This window comes from Protobothrops mucrosquamatus, unplaced genomic scaffold (assembly GCF_001527695.2).
Source record: "Protobothrops mucrosquamatus isolate PMUCROS unplaced genomic scaffold, P.Mucros_1.0 scaffold_238, whole genome shotgun sequence".
NCBI lineage: Eukaryota > Metazoa > Chordata > Lepidosauria > Squamata > Viperidae > Protobothrops > Protobothrops mucrosquamatus.
Genome location: NW_015386314.1, coordinates 27,435 through 42,447, shown reverse-complemented (window position 1 = coordinate 42,447; position 15,013 = coordinate 27,435). Strand labels below are relative to the sequence as shown.

At 33.4% G+C, this 15,013-nt stretch overlaps 1 protein-coding gene across 1 annotated transcript in view; it reads right to left on the bottom strand.

The window, feature by feature from the left end:
- The window catches only part of CTTNBP2NL (CTTNBP2 N-terminal like), a 30,260-nt gene that overhangs the window by 14,120 nt on the left and 1,127 nt on the right, over positions 1-15,013 (bottom strand). The window contains exon 2 of the mRNA XM_015829869.1: positions 9,689-9,796. Within this exon, the coding sequence (XP_015685355.1) occupies positions 9,689-9,787 (99 nt within the window). The 5' untranslated portion in view covers positions 9,788-9,796. The remainder of the gene's footprint in view (positions 1-9,688; positions 9,797-15,013) is intronic.

Genomic DNA, 15,013 nt, shown 5'->3' with positions numbered 1-15,013 from the left:
TATATTTTAGTAACTGATAAACACAGTTACAACCAACATTATGTTATCATATCTACGCTCACACAATGCATCTAGCATTAAATATCACTGTCTCATGTGTCCCTAAGCATGGAGACAACATGGAAGAATATGTATATAAACAGTATTTGGTACAAATAAGATACAGAATCTAGGCAAATAAATATATTTTGGAAATGATTATATTTTTCCTTTTGCTTAATACAATTACAATCAATTAAAAAGAACTGGAAAAACTGATAAGCAATACACCAATAATAAAGAGAAACTTAAGCTTGCACATACTAAGATAACTAGAGAATAATACTTAAGCTAGCTTACAGAGAAGAGCTCAGACTGAAAAGCATCAGAAATTTTATCATTACTTTGTTTCTATAAAGGAAGTCTAAAGGGCAAATATCTAGAATCCTGATAATTATGAACATTATTCAAGTGTTATTTAAAGCGAAGTATTCACACTTTGTTAAATTCTACTTAGTTCTATACATGGACATTACTTGAATGACACTGTCTTCCATGCAACATTTGCATACTCAAAATGTCTGCCAGAAGAGCCATGGCCCGTTAGCTTTCACTAGCTATTACAGCTACTCTCCTGCAAATATTCACACTGATTGTACAAACACTTGTATTGGGAAGCTGACATTACAAAGCAGCGTTGGTGGGGTTTTCCATAACACTCATGTGATCAGCATTCCATACAAGTAATACCTGCTTTTCCTAAGAATGTATATTTGTCTTTTATCATTTCAAGGCAGACATTCACAAAAACCAAAACAGTTTCTACAGTATTTTTGTCATATTATTCCTAGAGAAAGAGATACGAGACAAAAGAAAAGTTCTTTCATCCTATTTGATAGCAAGAGCAGCTACCTTAAACAACAACAAAAAACTATTCATGCATTCCAATGTTTGGGGGTTTCTTGGTTAGAGAATCTATGTGAAATGGGAAAAATGAGTTCCTCTGATAGCGCAATCTTGTCTCCTGCAATCTTGCCTCCTGCAAGACTAGTAATGTAATTGTATTAACTATTTGCTACTTGCATGTGTGGTTCACATCTGGGAAGTTTTATGAATACAAACACATCTTTAAGTCATACTAAATTAAATACAGTAGGCCTTTCAGCATCAATAAAAACTTTAATTTTAAACAGTGGCTCTATTAAGCACTAGTTTGACTGATCCTTTTAAACAACATACAGCTGTCAAAACTACAGGAAAAGCAAGCTAACAATTTGTATTATAGAAGGAAATAACATCCTCGGTACAATCTGTAATGCATTGTTCCAGGAGTTATATCACTTGCTAAAAAAAGCAGGAGTTGGGAGGTACTACAGAATCACTCTTTGTGAAAGTGATTCAAAGGTGGCAATGTTCTTATAATAAAACAAAGAATATATTTTTCTAAAGTAGACCAAAAAGAGCATAAACACTTTCATTTATGTCTTTGAAGCAATCTCTGCGATTTAGCCACAAAACTAGATTTTGTGAAGAGCCATTCTCTTTCTACATTCGTATATAGAATTCTTACCAGTAATTAAGGGAAGAAAGACTAGATGTATTTAACTTACTTTTTGCATTTGAAAATGGAATAACTATGAATGTTGATTCATTGGTTGTCACTAGATTGGCTTGGTTTAAAAAGAAAGGAAATCCAACAAGACTGAGAAATCATTACTTTCCTATGTTTCTGAAATACTGCATAATACAAGTGATTTATCCAGAAGAGAATTAGTACTTACTGCTATGAGTATTTAAAATCTGATGAGAATAGAAAGCAGAAAATAAAGCAAAATTAACTGTACTTGTAATCTAGTACTTTTCTGATGATCTAGACATCAATTCACATTATGCATTGATTTGCCAATCCACACAAGCCAATGCCAATGTGTACACATCAATGAGCAGGTGGCAGTTGTGGTCAGGAATGCTTTTGCCTAAAACTTTATCTGATGTGCCAGCTGAACCCTTTCCAACATTGTGGGACTCCCAGGTGAACTCCCAGCTTGACTACTGCAATGGGACTGCTGTTGAAAACTACCTAGAAGCTTCAGCAGGTCCAGAATGCAGTGGCACAGGCAACGATGGGTTTGACTTAATAAGCTTATTACTTCTCTTTTGCAAGCTGCACTGATTTGCTTCTGGGTGAAATTCAAGATGCTGATTGCTAAACTTTTCAGTCCTAGTGTCAGCAGAAAATCCAAAAGATAGCTAAAAATTACAATATCTCTTATTTGATTAAATAAACCAAGTTTGTATTCCTTCCTTTTATTTCTAATAGTCCTAACCTTTAATTGATTCAAATATTGTCATAGGATTTGATTTCTCTTAATTTCTTCTTTGTCCCATCACACAGACTACTTCAAAGCTTTAAGAAGGCTCATTGGAAATCCAGTAGGAAAAAATTATCCAGGTCACTCTCTTCATTTGTTATTTGTATTTCCCTTTTAAAAGCTCAGCTAATTTCTTTTGTAAATCCAATGAAACATTTTTTTCTAAAGCATTTTATTGGCTTGTCAGTTCTAAATTCATTGTTGAAATCATCTCTACATTTATTCTACATCTGACATTTCTTCAATAGCATCTTTTGGACACAGTCTATCCACTGAAGCAGACATAATTACTCACATTATTGATATTATGACTATTTTGATTTCATTCTTCAAAGGTCTCCTTTAGTATGTTTATTGCGAGAATGTTTTGCACTTTCTTGCACCTTCTAGTGTCCAATTTTTGAAATCATGAAATAAAATTAATTCCAAAATCAGTTTGGGCAGCTTCTAATCAAGATGCCGAAAGCATGATCCAGATCAGGTTTTTCTACAAGCACACTCACTTTATTCTGTGCTAAGTAAGCTCTCTAATCTAGAGAATACCCTGAACACTGACATGCTGTTGCCAATATCTCATAAGCTCAGAAGTTCATGTAATATGCCGAGATAAATTTTCATCTCAGAATAGAAAACTGAATAAATTATTTTTTAAAAAGAAAGTATCTAGTTTTATAGTATAAAGCAGATATTTTAATATTCAATGATAAATTAACCAATTTTTTTTAAAAAAATATGTGTGATAAAGGATATTGTGATTGATCCAAAATGGAAATGAAATTCTCTCTACTTCACGTTGGACTAGAAGCTGAAAGGCAAATGTAGAAGCCAAAAGCTGAGAGAAACTAATTCTGGTAACATTATATTTTGGATAACTGCTAGCGTTTTAGGTTAGTTTTATTCTGTCTATCCGCTTGATTTAATCCATAATAAGGAAAACCTATTTCCTTTTTATTTTCTATAATTGCATTTTCCCTGACCAAGAAGCTGATTCAATTCTGTTCTATTAATTTAATAGTAACATGCAACTTCCCTTTATTTTTTCCTTTTTTGAATTGTTTCATTTTATGAGTCAGAACAGTAAAACTGCTATCATAACTACTCAGTAAAACTTAAATGTATGGGACATTCTGGTTTCTTTTGGGAAAAAAAAGGGCTTTTCTCATTATTTCTAATGTCTTCATGTTATTTTGAAAAGAGGAGTAATGTGAATCAAATATCACTGTTTAAGTTAGGTCAAAATCATTAACTCTTTGTGTATCAAAATTTAACTATTACTAGCTCTGGAGTAAACTTCCAGATATAAATTTACCTGTTTTTGTCAGATCTGGCAAAAGGGACATGTTGTGGGTTCCATCTACAAAGTAGTTCCATATGACAGGACCCAGAAGGTTAGCTTTTTCTGCTGTGGCACCTTTGGAACATTATTCCTCCTGAGGCTAGATTGGCCCCAAACTTACTGGTCTTTAGGAAGTCTCTAATAACATGGCTATGTCATCAGGCCTGGAAAACACCCTTCGAGGTGGAGAGACTGCAATATGGCCATACTGCTAGAAAGCTATAGGTTGGCACTCTCCCATGATTTTTATGCTTCTGGCTAATTGTTTTAACTGTTTTTATTTTATTTATGAGTTTCTTTTTGTTGTTTTGAGAGCCACTCAGAGAGATATGGGCAGCTACATAAATTTAAATAAATAAATGCAGCTAACATTACATCAACTATGTGAATAGAACTGCTGTAGATGAGATTCAATATATAACTGTACAATTGCTCCCCCCCCAAAAAAAAATCCAATGGTTATTTTTTTACTGTAAAAGACAAAAATTCTTAAAAAGGGAAATAAATAGTAAAAAGAACCTTTGCGGTCCAGGAAAAAAGAACTAGAAATCCCAGAGTTTCCATAACCCAAATTTGTATCGAAATATCTTTATTATAATTTTAACCAGCCTTTATATAAAAAAAGAAACAGTTTGATGCAATAATTCATAATTGAGAAAGGGAGAAAAAACCCAATAGGATAATAAAACAACATAAAATATTTGTGCTGGTATAATTTGGTGAAGATATTTGGCTATCTGATATGTGTCAGATTACCATCCCTTAAAACGTAATAAACATAAAATTGATCAGTGTAGCCCTTGTATTGGGAAATGATTGGGGAGATCAGAACATGCTTTGGGGCATCATAAAAAGGACACTGTATGAAGACATGAGCAAGAGTTTCTAGCTAGCTGGATCCACAAGGACAAAGTCTCTGTAAATATGGTGTCCCATGAAATCTTTCCATCAATACAGCTGATGGAAGGGTAGCAAAATGGGTTCCAAATTGTATCAAGATTGGTGCTTTTGTGTGTGTTTGAAAAACATCTAGAGTTATAGGTGAATCGTAAGAGGATCTCCTAGATAGTTTACATCAAATTAGTTGGACAAAACCTGCAATCAACTTGAAGAGCGATAGTAAGCATCAAATCAGAACATGGAGGCTAAAGACTGAAGCTACTGCAAATACAAAATTAAGAGATGTTTAGCTTATTCGGGTAAAACAAACTACTCTATGTCTTAAAGAAACAATAGATTTCCTCCTTTTCCCTGCCTAATCCATGGGTTAAAAAAAAGACTTAAAGGAATGTTTTTAATATGTAATACATCTACATCAGTTGAAAAATAAAATCTTGAGTATGAAACAAAATTCTACAACTGTTATGTGTATTTTTTCAATCTGACATTATATAAACAAGCTACTGTGGGTTTCAAAATTGCATTATATTCTACATTTCTCAAACAGTTTTGTAGAAAGGTTCCTCTTCTAAAACAGAATCTCCTTTAAATAGCTTGCTGCATAATCTCGAACTTCCTCAGTTCCTAGTTTTCCCTTGAGACAGATGTTTGAAAATAAATACAATCTGTGAACATAACAAGAGGGGAGTGAGGAAACAAAACTGTGTTTACTGACTGGCTAGATTAAATTTAAAAACAACAAGAGGCTGAAGCACTTATAACTGGACCACAGATAATCCAGATCCAAAGAAATGATTTTTATTCTGAAGGGGGGGGATTACTAATATTTTAAAGGAAAATAAAGATATCTAAAATGTATCTGAATACATTCTTAATCAACTGAATAAAATCTGATCTAGCAAAATTACAGGCAAGAACTGGCAGAGCATCTTACAATTTTGCATAATGGAACTTCATAATATATAAAAACTTTAACATGAACACCATTATATTTGGAAGACATAGAATCTTGGACTCACTCCCTTCCATACCATCACTTTTAACTCCATTTCACCACTGGCTAGTTTCCTACTCTAGTCAAGCTTATCAAATACAATACTGGGAGTGTTCCCTTGTTCTATTAAAATAATAATAAAGTTGAATCTGAACATCTGGTTACATTCTTAGCAAAGCAGGAAAACAATGAAGTGCTTTGGAGTTGATCTCCAAAAATCCCATCACTCATGGGAGTGCAGGAAAAGACAAAATTGCTTTGAGAAGCTGGAAACAGGTACTATATTTGTGCTCCTCAGATTCTAAAGCATCTTTTGGAGATCAAATCAGAAGCCCTTCAAAGCAGTAACAATGCAAATCTCCACATCAATGCAATTCTTCATTTCTGAAGTCCTGTCATAAAAGTGCAACTCTGTATAATTACAGGTGTTATTACTCCTGATATTGCTCAAAATATTAATTTGAGACCCATTTCTACATAAATCTTGAGATTCTTTCTTCCTTTTCTCAACTTTTCTGTAACACCTTATGGTACTATGTTTTGACCTGTTGTTACAAAAATAAAGTTATTTATACTTATTTTATTATTACATCTTAAATACTGAAACAGTTTTTATAAAGGCGGTTATTTAAATTCCAATTTTTTCTTGTTAAAGACTGTAATGTAAGAGCTTTGACTATGTAGCATTTAAACTGTTTATGAAGTTCAGTCTTATTAATAACTGAAACAGTATCTGAACTTATATTAAAGCAATGATTAAACCTACTCTGTAGCTTTATACTATATTACATAATATTTACAATAAAAGTTTCTGTTTTCCCTTGAAACAGAATCTTCAGAGATTTGGTAGATAATACAGGAAAAAAATAAAGTCTCCAGACTACTATTTGTACACTATAAATACAAAAATTAATTGCATTCAACAATTAATTTCATAACTAGCTGATCTTCATAGTGCTAAGCAGAAGCGAACAAAAACAAATAAAGCAAAAAACAGCCAGATTCATGCAGTATCTTGTCTTTTTCTTCATTTTCTTTGAAGTTAAGAAGATGACCACATTTCCGTATTCTGTCTGTGCACACACTAAGATTCCACAGTTAAAAGAGAGTTCTGGTAAAACAGATAATATTGCTGGATATGATAAGACCAAACCTACAATGCCTATAGTCATACCATCAGCATTATTTTAATTTTCTCTACTGTATTTTTCTTTTGCTTTAAAAAGACTACCGAGTTAAAATCAAATAGCAATTGGTGAATAAGGCTATATCCTTCTAACATTAGTTGCTGTTTACAGTCCATTTAATTTTCAGCAGCTTCAAGCTGTCATCCTTCATTCCCCATTGGTGACACTGAGGATTCAAAATACTTTTAAGAATATAAAGAACTAGAGAAAATCACAAAATACAAAGACCTGCAACTGGAACAAAAGAAAGCAAAGATAGTATTAATAGCAATAGGGTGCCATCCCAAAACATTTGGATCACCACTTGAATACCATCAGCATTGACAAAATCACTATCAATAAAGACATTTTTATTTGGAACAACTTACATCCTGCAACGGTATCTTTAATACTTTTAAACAATATCTGCCTATATCAGGTCCTTCGGAAGGACTTAATAGGCAGACAAAATGTATTTCTACCACAATTGTATCATTATCATACACAAATATTTATTTTGTACTGTCAAATGAAATTGTCCATAAATAGACATATTCATTGTAAAAAGCCAACAAGAAAACATTATATCCTTAAGCATTGTGGAAGTTATCTTTAATTCTGTAGCTGGGGACAAGATTCAGAATTCTTGCTTTGTTTAGACTTCTAATGGTTACCCACAGTTCCAGGAATAACATACAGAAACATTTTGAGAGGATCAACATATCTTAATACGTCCAACTCATGCTAAAACGCCCCTAGGAAAAAGCCAGCATGCATTGGGGAATATTAACTTTAGGATGAATCATTCAAAGGGAATGAGACAGAAAATGCTGTTAATCATCCAAAAGGGAATAGGACAAGAAAAAAAAACCCAGGAAAATAGCCAGTTGAAAAGACAGAGGATTATAGCTAAAAATGCCAGGCAACAAACATTAGAAATGACAACATATAATCTCCTCAATACCTATGGATAGAAACTTAGGGAGGAAAATGGCTAGGATGTTGTTCCTCTCTAAGTCAAAACGTGCAGAGATTTTAAAAAACAACCCAAACTTGAAATCTTAAAAGAAGTTTTTGACAGATATAGTAGTGATAAATACCAGTCCTCAAACACAATAAAAGCACTAGAAGTGTGTTAAAGGCCATAAAATAATAGTAATAGTAATAATAATAATAATAAAGTTGGGAGGGACCTTGGAAGTCATCTAGTCCAACCCCGTTCAGGCAGGAAACCCTATACCATTACAGACAAATGGCTGTCCAGTCTCTTCTGAAAAACTTCCAGTGTTGGAGCATTCACAGCTTCTGGAGGCAGGTTGTTCCACTGATGAATTGTTCTAACTGTCAGGAAGTTTCTCCTTAGTTCTAGGCTGCGTCTCTCCTTGATTAGTTTCCATCCGTTGTTTCTTGTCCTGCCTTTAGGTGCTTTGGAGAATAGCGTGACTCCCTCTTCTTTGTGGCCACCCCTGAGATATTGGAACACTGCTATCATGTCCCCCCTCGTCCTTCTCTTCATTAAACTAGACATACCCAATTCCAGCAACCGTTCCTTATATATTTTAGCCTCCAGTCCCCTAATCATCTTTGTTGCTCTTCTCTGTACTCCTTCTAGAGTCTCAACATCTTTTTACATTGTGGTGACCAAAACTGGATGCAGTATTCCAAGTGTGGCCTTACCAAGGCATTGTAAAGTGGTATTAATACTACACGTGATCTTGATTCTATCCCTCCGTTAATGCAGCCTAGCACTGTGTTGGCTTTTTTGGCAGCTGCAGCACACTTCTGGCTCATATTTAAGTGATTGTCCACTAGGACTCTGAGATCCCTCTCACAGTTACTACTATTGAGCAAGGAACCACCTATACTAGAACACTGAAGCTGATCTTAACATCAAAAATGTTATTAGGAAAACATCCAAAGAAGAAGCATAAAATTATAAAGGACTTCAAATTAACATTTTTGACTAGATAAATAAGACTACAGAAAAAGGGGAGGCAGTATATACCATAAACAATTTTGCGCAAAAAAGATGATCACAGAACACTTCTAATGATTTCACTGTCATTCTTTCCAAGGCAAAGGAAATTCAGCGCATAGACATTTATTTTGAAAAAAGGAAACATGTAAAAAAATGAGGAAACTGATATGATGTAATAGAACACAGCTTTAGATCTGAGCCCCAAAATTCTTGATTACTAAATGGCAGCTAAGAGATAGATGTTGTATGTCTCAGTTACTACCAAGTGATAGTTGTTTGCTCAACCAAGATCTAGTAGTCTTGAAATAGATAGTAAACAGCACTGACGAAATGCAGTCATCAGCAATTTGTAAAGTCTTTATCACAATAATATAAGGGGGGGGGAGGAAGGGAGAGAGAGGGGGAGAGAAAGAAAATACACAAATTGTATGGATATCCATTAAACATGGATATCCATACAATTTGGATATTAATCCATGTTTAAAGCAAATACTGTAATTAAAATTTCAATAGACTCCAGCAAAAGCCAAGCTATATCATTATGAGGACTATCCATATATTTCAATATTCAACCCTAAACTCATCAACTGAATTACAAAAATACTGTTAGAAGATAAAGAGAAACCATTTTTAAATGGAAGTAGAACAGGAATCTATATTATTATTCCTGCCTGTTGAGAAACATGTTGGTTTTTTTTTATCAAATCTTCTCTTTAACAGAAACTCATTGATGGCATTGAGAACAAGAAGTTCCAAGTCTTACTATTTTAGTATGATGGAGAATATTTTTGATTAAAGTATGATGTCCTTATTTTGCATAATCATCAAGATGCTCATTCATTACATTATTTATTTTTGCTGTCAATCAAATGCCAAGGTACAGACTCTTACTACAGGATTTGTTACATAATATTTATATAGCAGAACTGCTGTATTGCATCTTTCCTAATATCTATGGGTTACCTTTAAAGCTTCTATGACAAGATCTCTGGCTTCTAATTCACCTTCAAGGATACTAAAAAGTGTCAGTAATTCAGCTTTGTTGAGTTTTTCAAGATTCATCTTGAATACCTGAAAAAAAAAATTGGAAGTTTAGCCAAATACTGTTTGTATATCAAGCTTTTTAAAGAATGCAACACAATACCCATAATTGTAACAATGACATTTTAACCTTTTCTAAGTACTTTTCCTTTTTCATTACAATTATAGCTACTTGGGGGGGGGGAACCCCATCTTTTCTCATATGCTCATAAAGAAATGTATACGTAGCTGGTTTGGATAGAACACATGCATTCATATGCACATTGGACTCAATCTACATTTACACAAATAATTTAAAATCTTTAAAGGAATATAAAGTAGACAAGACAAACTGATTCTTATTCCACTTCAAGGTTTCTAAAAGCTATTTTGTCTTTTAGAAAAATAGTCTTTGCTAGGGCAGATTATCTCAGAAAGAGTTTATTGCATTTAAACTGCTCCACAGATACCATCACCTTTTTGCAAATATTTGTATTGTTCCACACAGACCCTGAAAAAAATGAAAAGGCAGTTGTGTTTGCTTGAGGTGTAATACTTTTCTAGTTGTGGTGCTTTTAAACATAAGCACTGAGTATATAAGAATATTAAAAGTATCATTTTATTGAGTTCCAATGAATTAAATGGATTACCATACAGAAGTTATAGTAAAATATTAACTCAAATTTCCAATTCTGAAAGGCAGGGAGAGTAAAAGAATTATTGATGGTCTTAGCAGAGATTCTTCTTCAAATGAAGCACAATTATGATTCTTTTTACTATTATGCCTATGTAAAATCCACTGTAACAGCACATTTAAACTGTCATCAGTGGTGAATGCTCCAACACTGAAGTTTTTAAGAAGAGACCGGACAGCCATTTGTCTGAAATGGTATAGGGTTTCCTGCCTGAGCAGGGGGATGGACTAGATGACATCCAAGGTCCCTTCCAACTTTATATTATTATTATTATTGTTATTGTTATTATTATTATTATTTCAAATATTAATAAACAAAGATTGTCTAGGTATAGTTGGAAAACTCAACTTTTCTATGAAACCCTTTTATATACTCATTTTAAAGTTACTATAATTCAAACACATTCTATAATGAAATCATTTCTCTATAAAATAAATAGCAATACAAACTACTTTTTAAAAAAAAACTGTACTTTTTTTTAAAAAACAACTAAATTTTTACTTTTCAGCAGAAAAGGGGTTTCTTTTAGTTTTTAGAAACTATGTTCCAAGAGAGTTATAATTATTAAAAACGTGATATGACCTTTTTAAAAACTGTTACTAAAGTTTTTAAAATTACTAGCAGATAATTAAAAATAAGAAACTACCTTATTTTTCATTAAGCAATCAATTGCCAAGTAATTTAAACCAACAAATTAATACATTTTTAGATTGTTTCATTCTGGGAAAAACTCTTAGAAAGAGTAAATATTCACATATGTCAAAATACTGGGTGATTTCTTTTCAGAATGATAGCATTTGCATCTTGTGGTATGCAAACACACAGTATCAATACTGTGCATTTTATTCCCCCCCACACACACATATAGAGCAAAACAAAGTATCTTTTCTATGCAAGAAGTACAAACATACAAATTGTGTATCAAAAGCAGAAAAAAAATCAGTTCTTAATTGATATTAGAAAAATGAAATATCAACCCCAGGACATATTTGGAAATCCGATTAAATGCTTCAAAAAAATAATATTAAATATTTGTTTGTTAAGCATTACATACACATAAGACAAAAAATTAAAATATCTATCAACTAGGAGATTTAAGTGTTAACACAAAACTTCTGGTGGCTTCATGGATATGATGATATTGTCTTCTGGGATACAATATGGAAGTGAGTTGCCATTACCTTCCTCTGGGAATTGAATTGTGAGTTTCTTAGTGATCTCAAAAACAATGAAGTTGGGCTAAAGTTGTCAACAGTTTGACCAAGGCCAGGCCCCCAATAGACACATGTTTGTGTGTGTGTATGTGTGTGTGTGTGTGTGTGTGTGTGCATGCACACCAAGTTTTATAGACACATTTTTCATATTTCCGCTTTTACACACACTTTTAATAGTTTTACTACTTGAAATTTCCCCAAAAGTTTCAGAGACAATAATTACATACACTATTTCTCATGGATTATGTTTATAGTTAAGAACTATAAAATTAGGTAAGGTTTGATAAACATTCTAGCCACAGACAGGTAATTTTTTGTTCTTCTATCATTCATTCTCCGCCATTTGTTCTCCACACACACACACCCCGTGATTTTTCAGTTGTTTTGGGAAATAGCCAGCAGTGATACCAAACAACAAAGCCATTGGAGACAGAGACTGCACATCTATGCAGCCTTTGAATTAGTGACTGTTCTCCAAGAAACCAAACACTAATTCATGAATACTCTGAACACAGGCTAAATGGTACAGTTTAGAAGTGCCTAAACTTTCTACAAATAACAAGTTGATGCTGAAATGATGAACTGCTTAAATTTTCTGACATATCCATCCTGGTTCATAGTATCAGATTTTTATTTTTGTCTGCTTATACTAAGTACGATGGAAAAGAATTTGAAGAACTTAAGGATTCTAAATTGTTATGATTTAAACAATAACACAGCATGAAGTAGTATGTTGATAGGTCCCATTATTAAATACAAGCCTGTGATCCAGATACTAATGAAATTACAGACACACACACAAAGATAACTATAACTATGATTCACACACGCACACACGCACATGTGTGTATGTATATGTATATATGCATATAAAATGAGTGTTTTCTATATGCCAAAAAAATATAACATAAATTGAGAGAATGAAACTGCAGTGATTTGGTGGAATGACCTATGCAGTGGCCTCCAACCTTTTGGCCACCAGGGACCGGTTCTGTAGAGAGGTTTTTCTGTGAGCTGGAGGGGGCATGGTTTCACTTGCTGCCTGCATCCCACAGATGGGGCTTTACTTGTTTGCACAGCCCGGTTTTTGGCATGCCTGGTGCCGGTCCATAGACTGGGATTTGGGGATCCCTGATCTACTGCACTCCTGTTTTATTCTCTCTCCAAATACCTAATTATTCACATTCCTTAGAAATCTGTGCTATTTGTTGCTGATTTACCTTTCTTCCATGTGTTTCATGGCAGTAATAAGATACAATTTTTTTCAAGCATTAATAAACAGAAGCAAGTTTCTTCCCATCTGATGGCTAACATAATATCTTTATGGAAAATCTTATCCTAATTTACTACTTAATATGAGTGGACACCAACTGAATAAAAACTTGTATATTGTTAGTGTAATAATGCTAGAGCAATCATTCCTTGCAATCTAAACATTAATTTCACCTCTTACTTGCTATCCCAAATCAAATCAAATCAAATCTTGATATTAAGTTTATATTAAAAATTCTAGATTTGAAGCCTTTTGAGAATCAAGCTTGCCTTTCAAGGGCTTTTAGTATCCCATACTGTACATATTTTCTAGGACTATATATGAATCTGCTTTTTTATCTATACTGACAAAGAACATTCTTATTCTCCACCTACAAATATACCTTTGGTAATAGAAAAAAGTTATCTTTATTATGGAAATTGAATCTGTTTCTAACAGGCTGGGAAAAACATAGAAATAAAATTTACAGTTATTTCATATCAATACACTCTTTAACATTACATCTGAGATCTGTAACTAAATCTCCATTTGACATAAACTAAATTGCTCCTTTTGGAAATCCCCTTCATAGTCAGTGTGAGACAGGACACATGGAAACAACAACATTGAAAGCTGAAAGAAAACATGAAGAAATGACACATTCTGGATTATTTAGTGATGACCTTAATACTAAAAATAACACTATTCTATTAAGGTATCCCTAAATTCTTGAATTAAAGATTATGTTTTACATAAAACAAATTATTCTGTCTATTTGAAGTCCCTCTACATGTCTATAGACACAGGCATATAATCATTTCAGAATCTGTCAGTGCTAAAAACCAGACACTAGAGAGGATCTACTCCACCACCCCATGAGTTACAAAATGCATGATTAAATAAAGTATTGGGTGGAACTGATTTTAGACATACTGTAAAAGACTGTATCAACATTAATATCAAACATTTCATCAGAACACGGAATACATATTTAAAATACATAGCTACTTCCCTATTAGCAGTTATTTTTATTATTTCAAATTAAAAACATTCAATATACTACATTTTATTGCAGTACTATCTTGATTTACAGGAATTCAGAAAAAAACATTTCCTGGTTTTTATTTTCTGTGCTTCTCTGGCTACTCAGCACATTTTCAACAACTACTACTATGTATCACTATGGGCAAAGATACTGGACTTCATGACAACAAATTGACAAAAACAATCACTATTGTTTAATCAGTGCAAATAGTTTATCTTTAATATATGACTGAAAATTTGCTATTCTGTAACAACAGGAAGGTAATTTTCAGCATTGATGTAATAGTTTTAACCAAGCTAATTTTTACATATCCCTATAATGGTATATGAGTATTATATATGAAACGTTTAGATGATTTTATTATCTCTTAAAAACAGCATACCACGAACCTATTAAAAAAAAATAACCATGGCATTTCTCAAATCTTGAACAGACATTGATCATACAGACCAAGAACCATAGAAATCCAAAGCAGTCCTCTCATAAAATAGTTAAAAATGAAATAAACAAAGACATTATTTCCTTGGCCCAGACTATTTTCCAGAACAAGACTGATCAATAGTTGTATAAATACTACTTTTCTCTTACTCTAACCCAGGGGTAAGCAACCTTGGCTCTTTTATGACTCGTGGACTTCAACTCCCAGAATTCCTGAGCCAGCACAGCTGGCTCAGGAATTCTGGGAGTTGAAGTCCACGAGTCATAAAAGAGCCAAGGTTGCCTACCCCTGCTCTAACCCATCTTCTGATGTTTTTCAGTTGCATCTATCCATCCTTCACTGCTTAACTGTTGCCCTTAATAACTAAATATACTTCTCCATTTCCAGAGGCATCTTAAAAACTGCCCAGCCACGCCATACCTCTCGAAGTATTTTGCACTGACTACAGCATCCTTAGGTCTTAACAATGCGTGTACCAGGGGTGAACAGGTTTAGCAGCATTTCCCTATCTAATTTCCAGAATGAATTGTGAAAGCAGCCAAGCCAAGCCTGAGAAATTACTCCCCGCCCTTATATCCCCAAATATTACATTCTCACGGCCACTTCGCAGCTTATACGGCCAG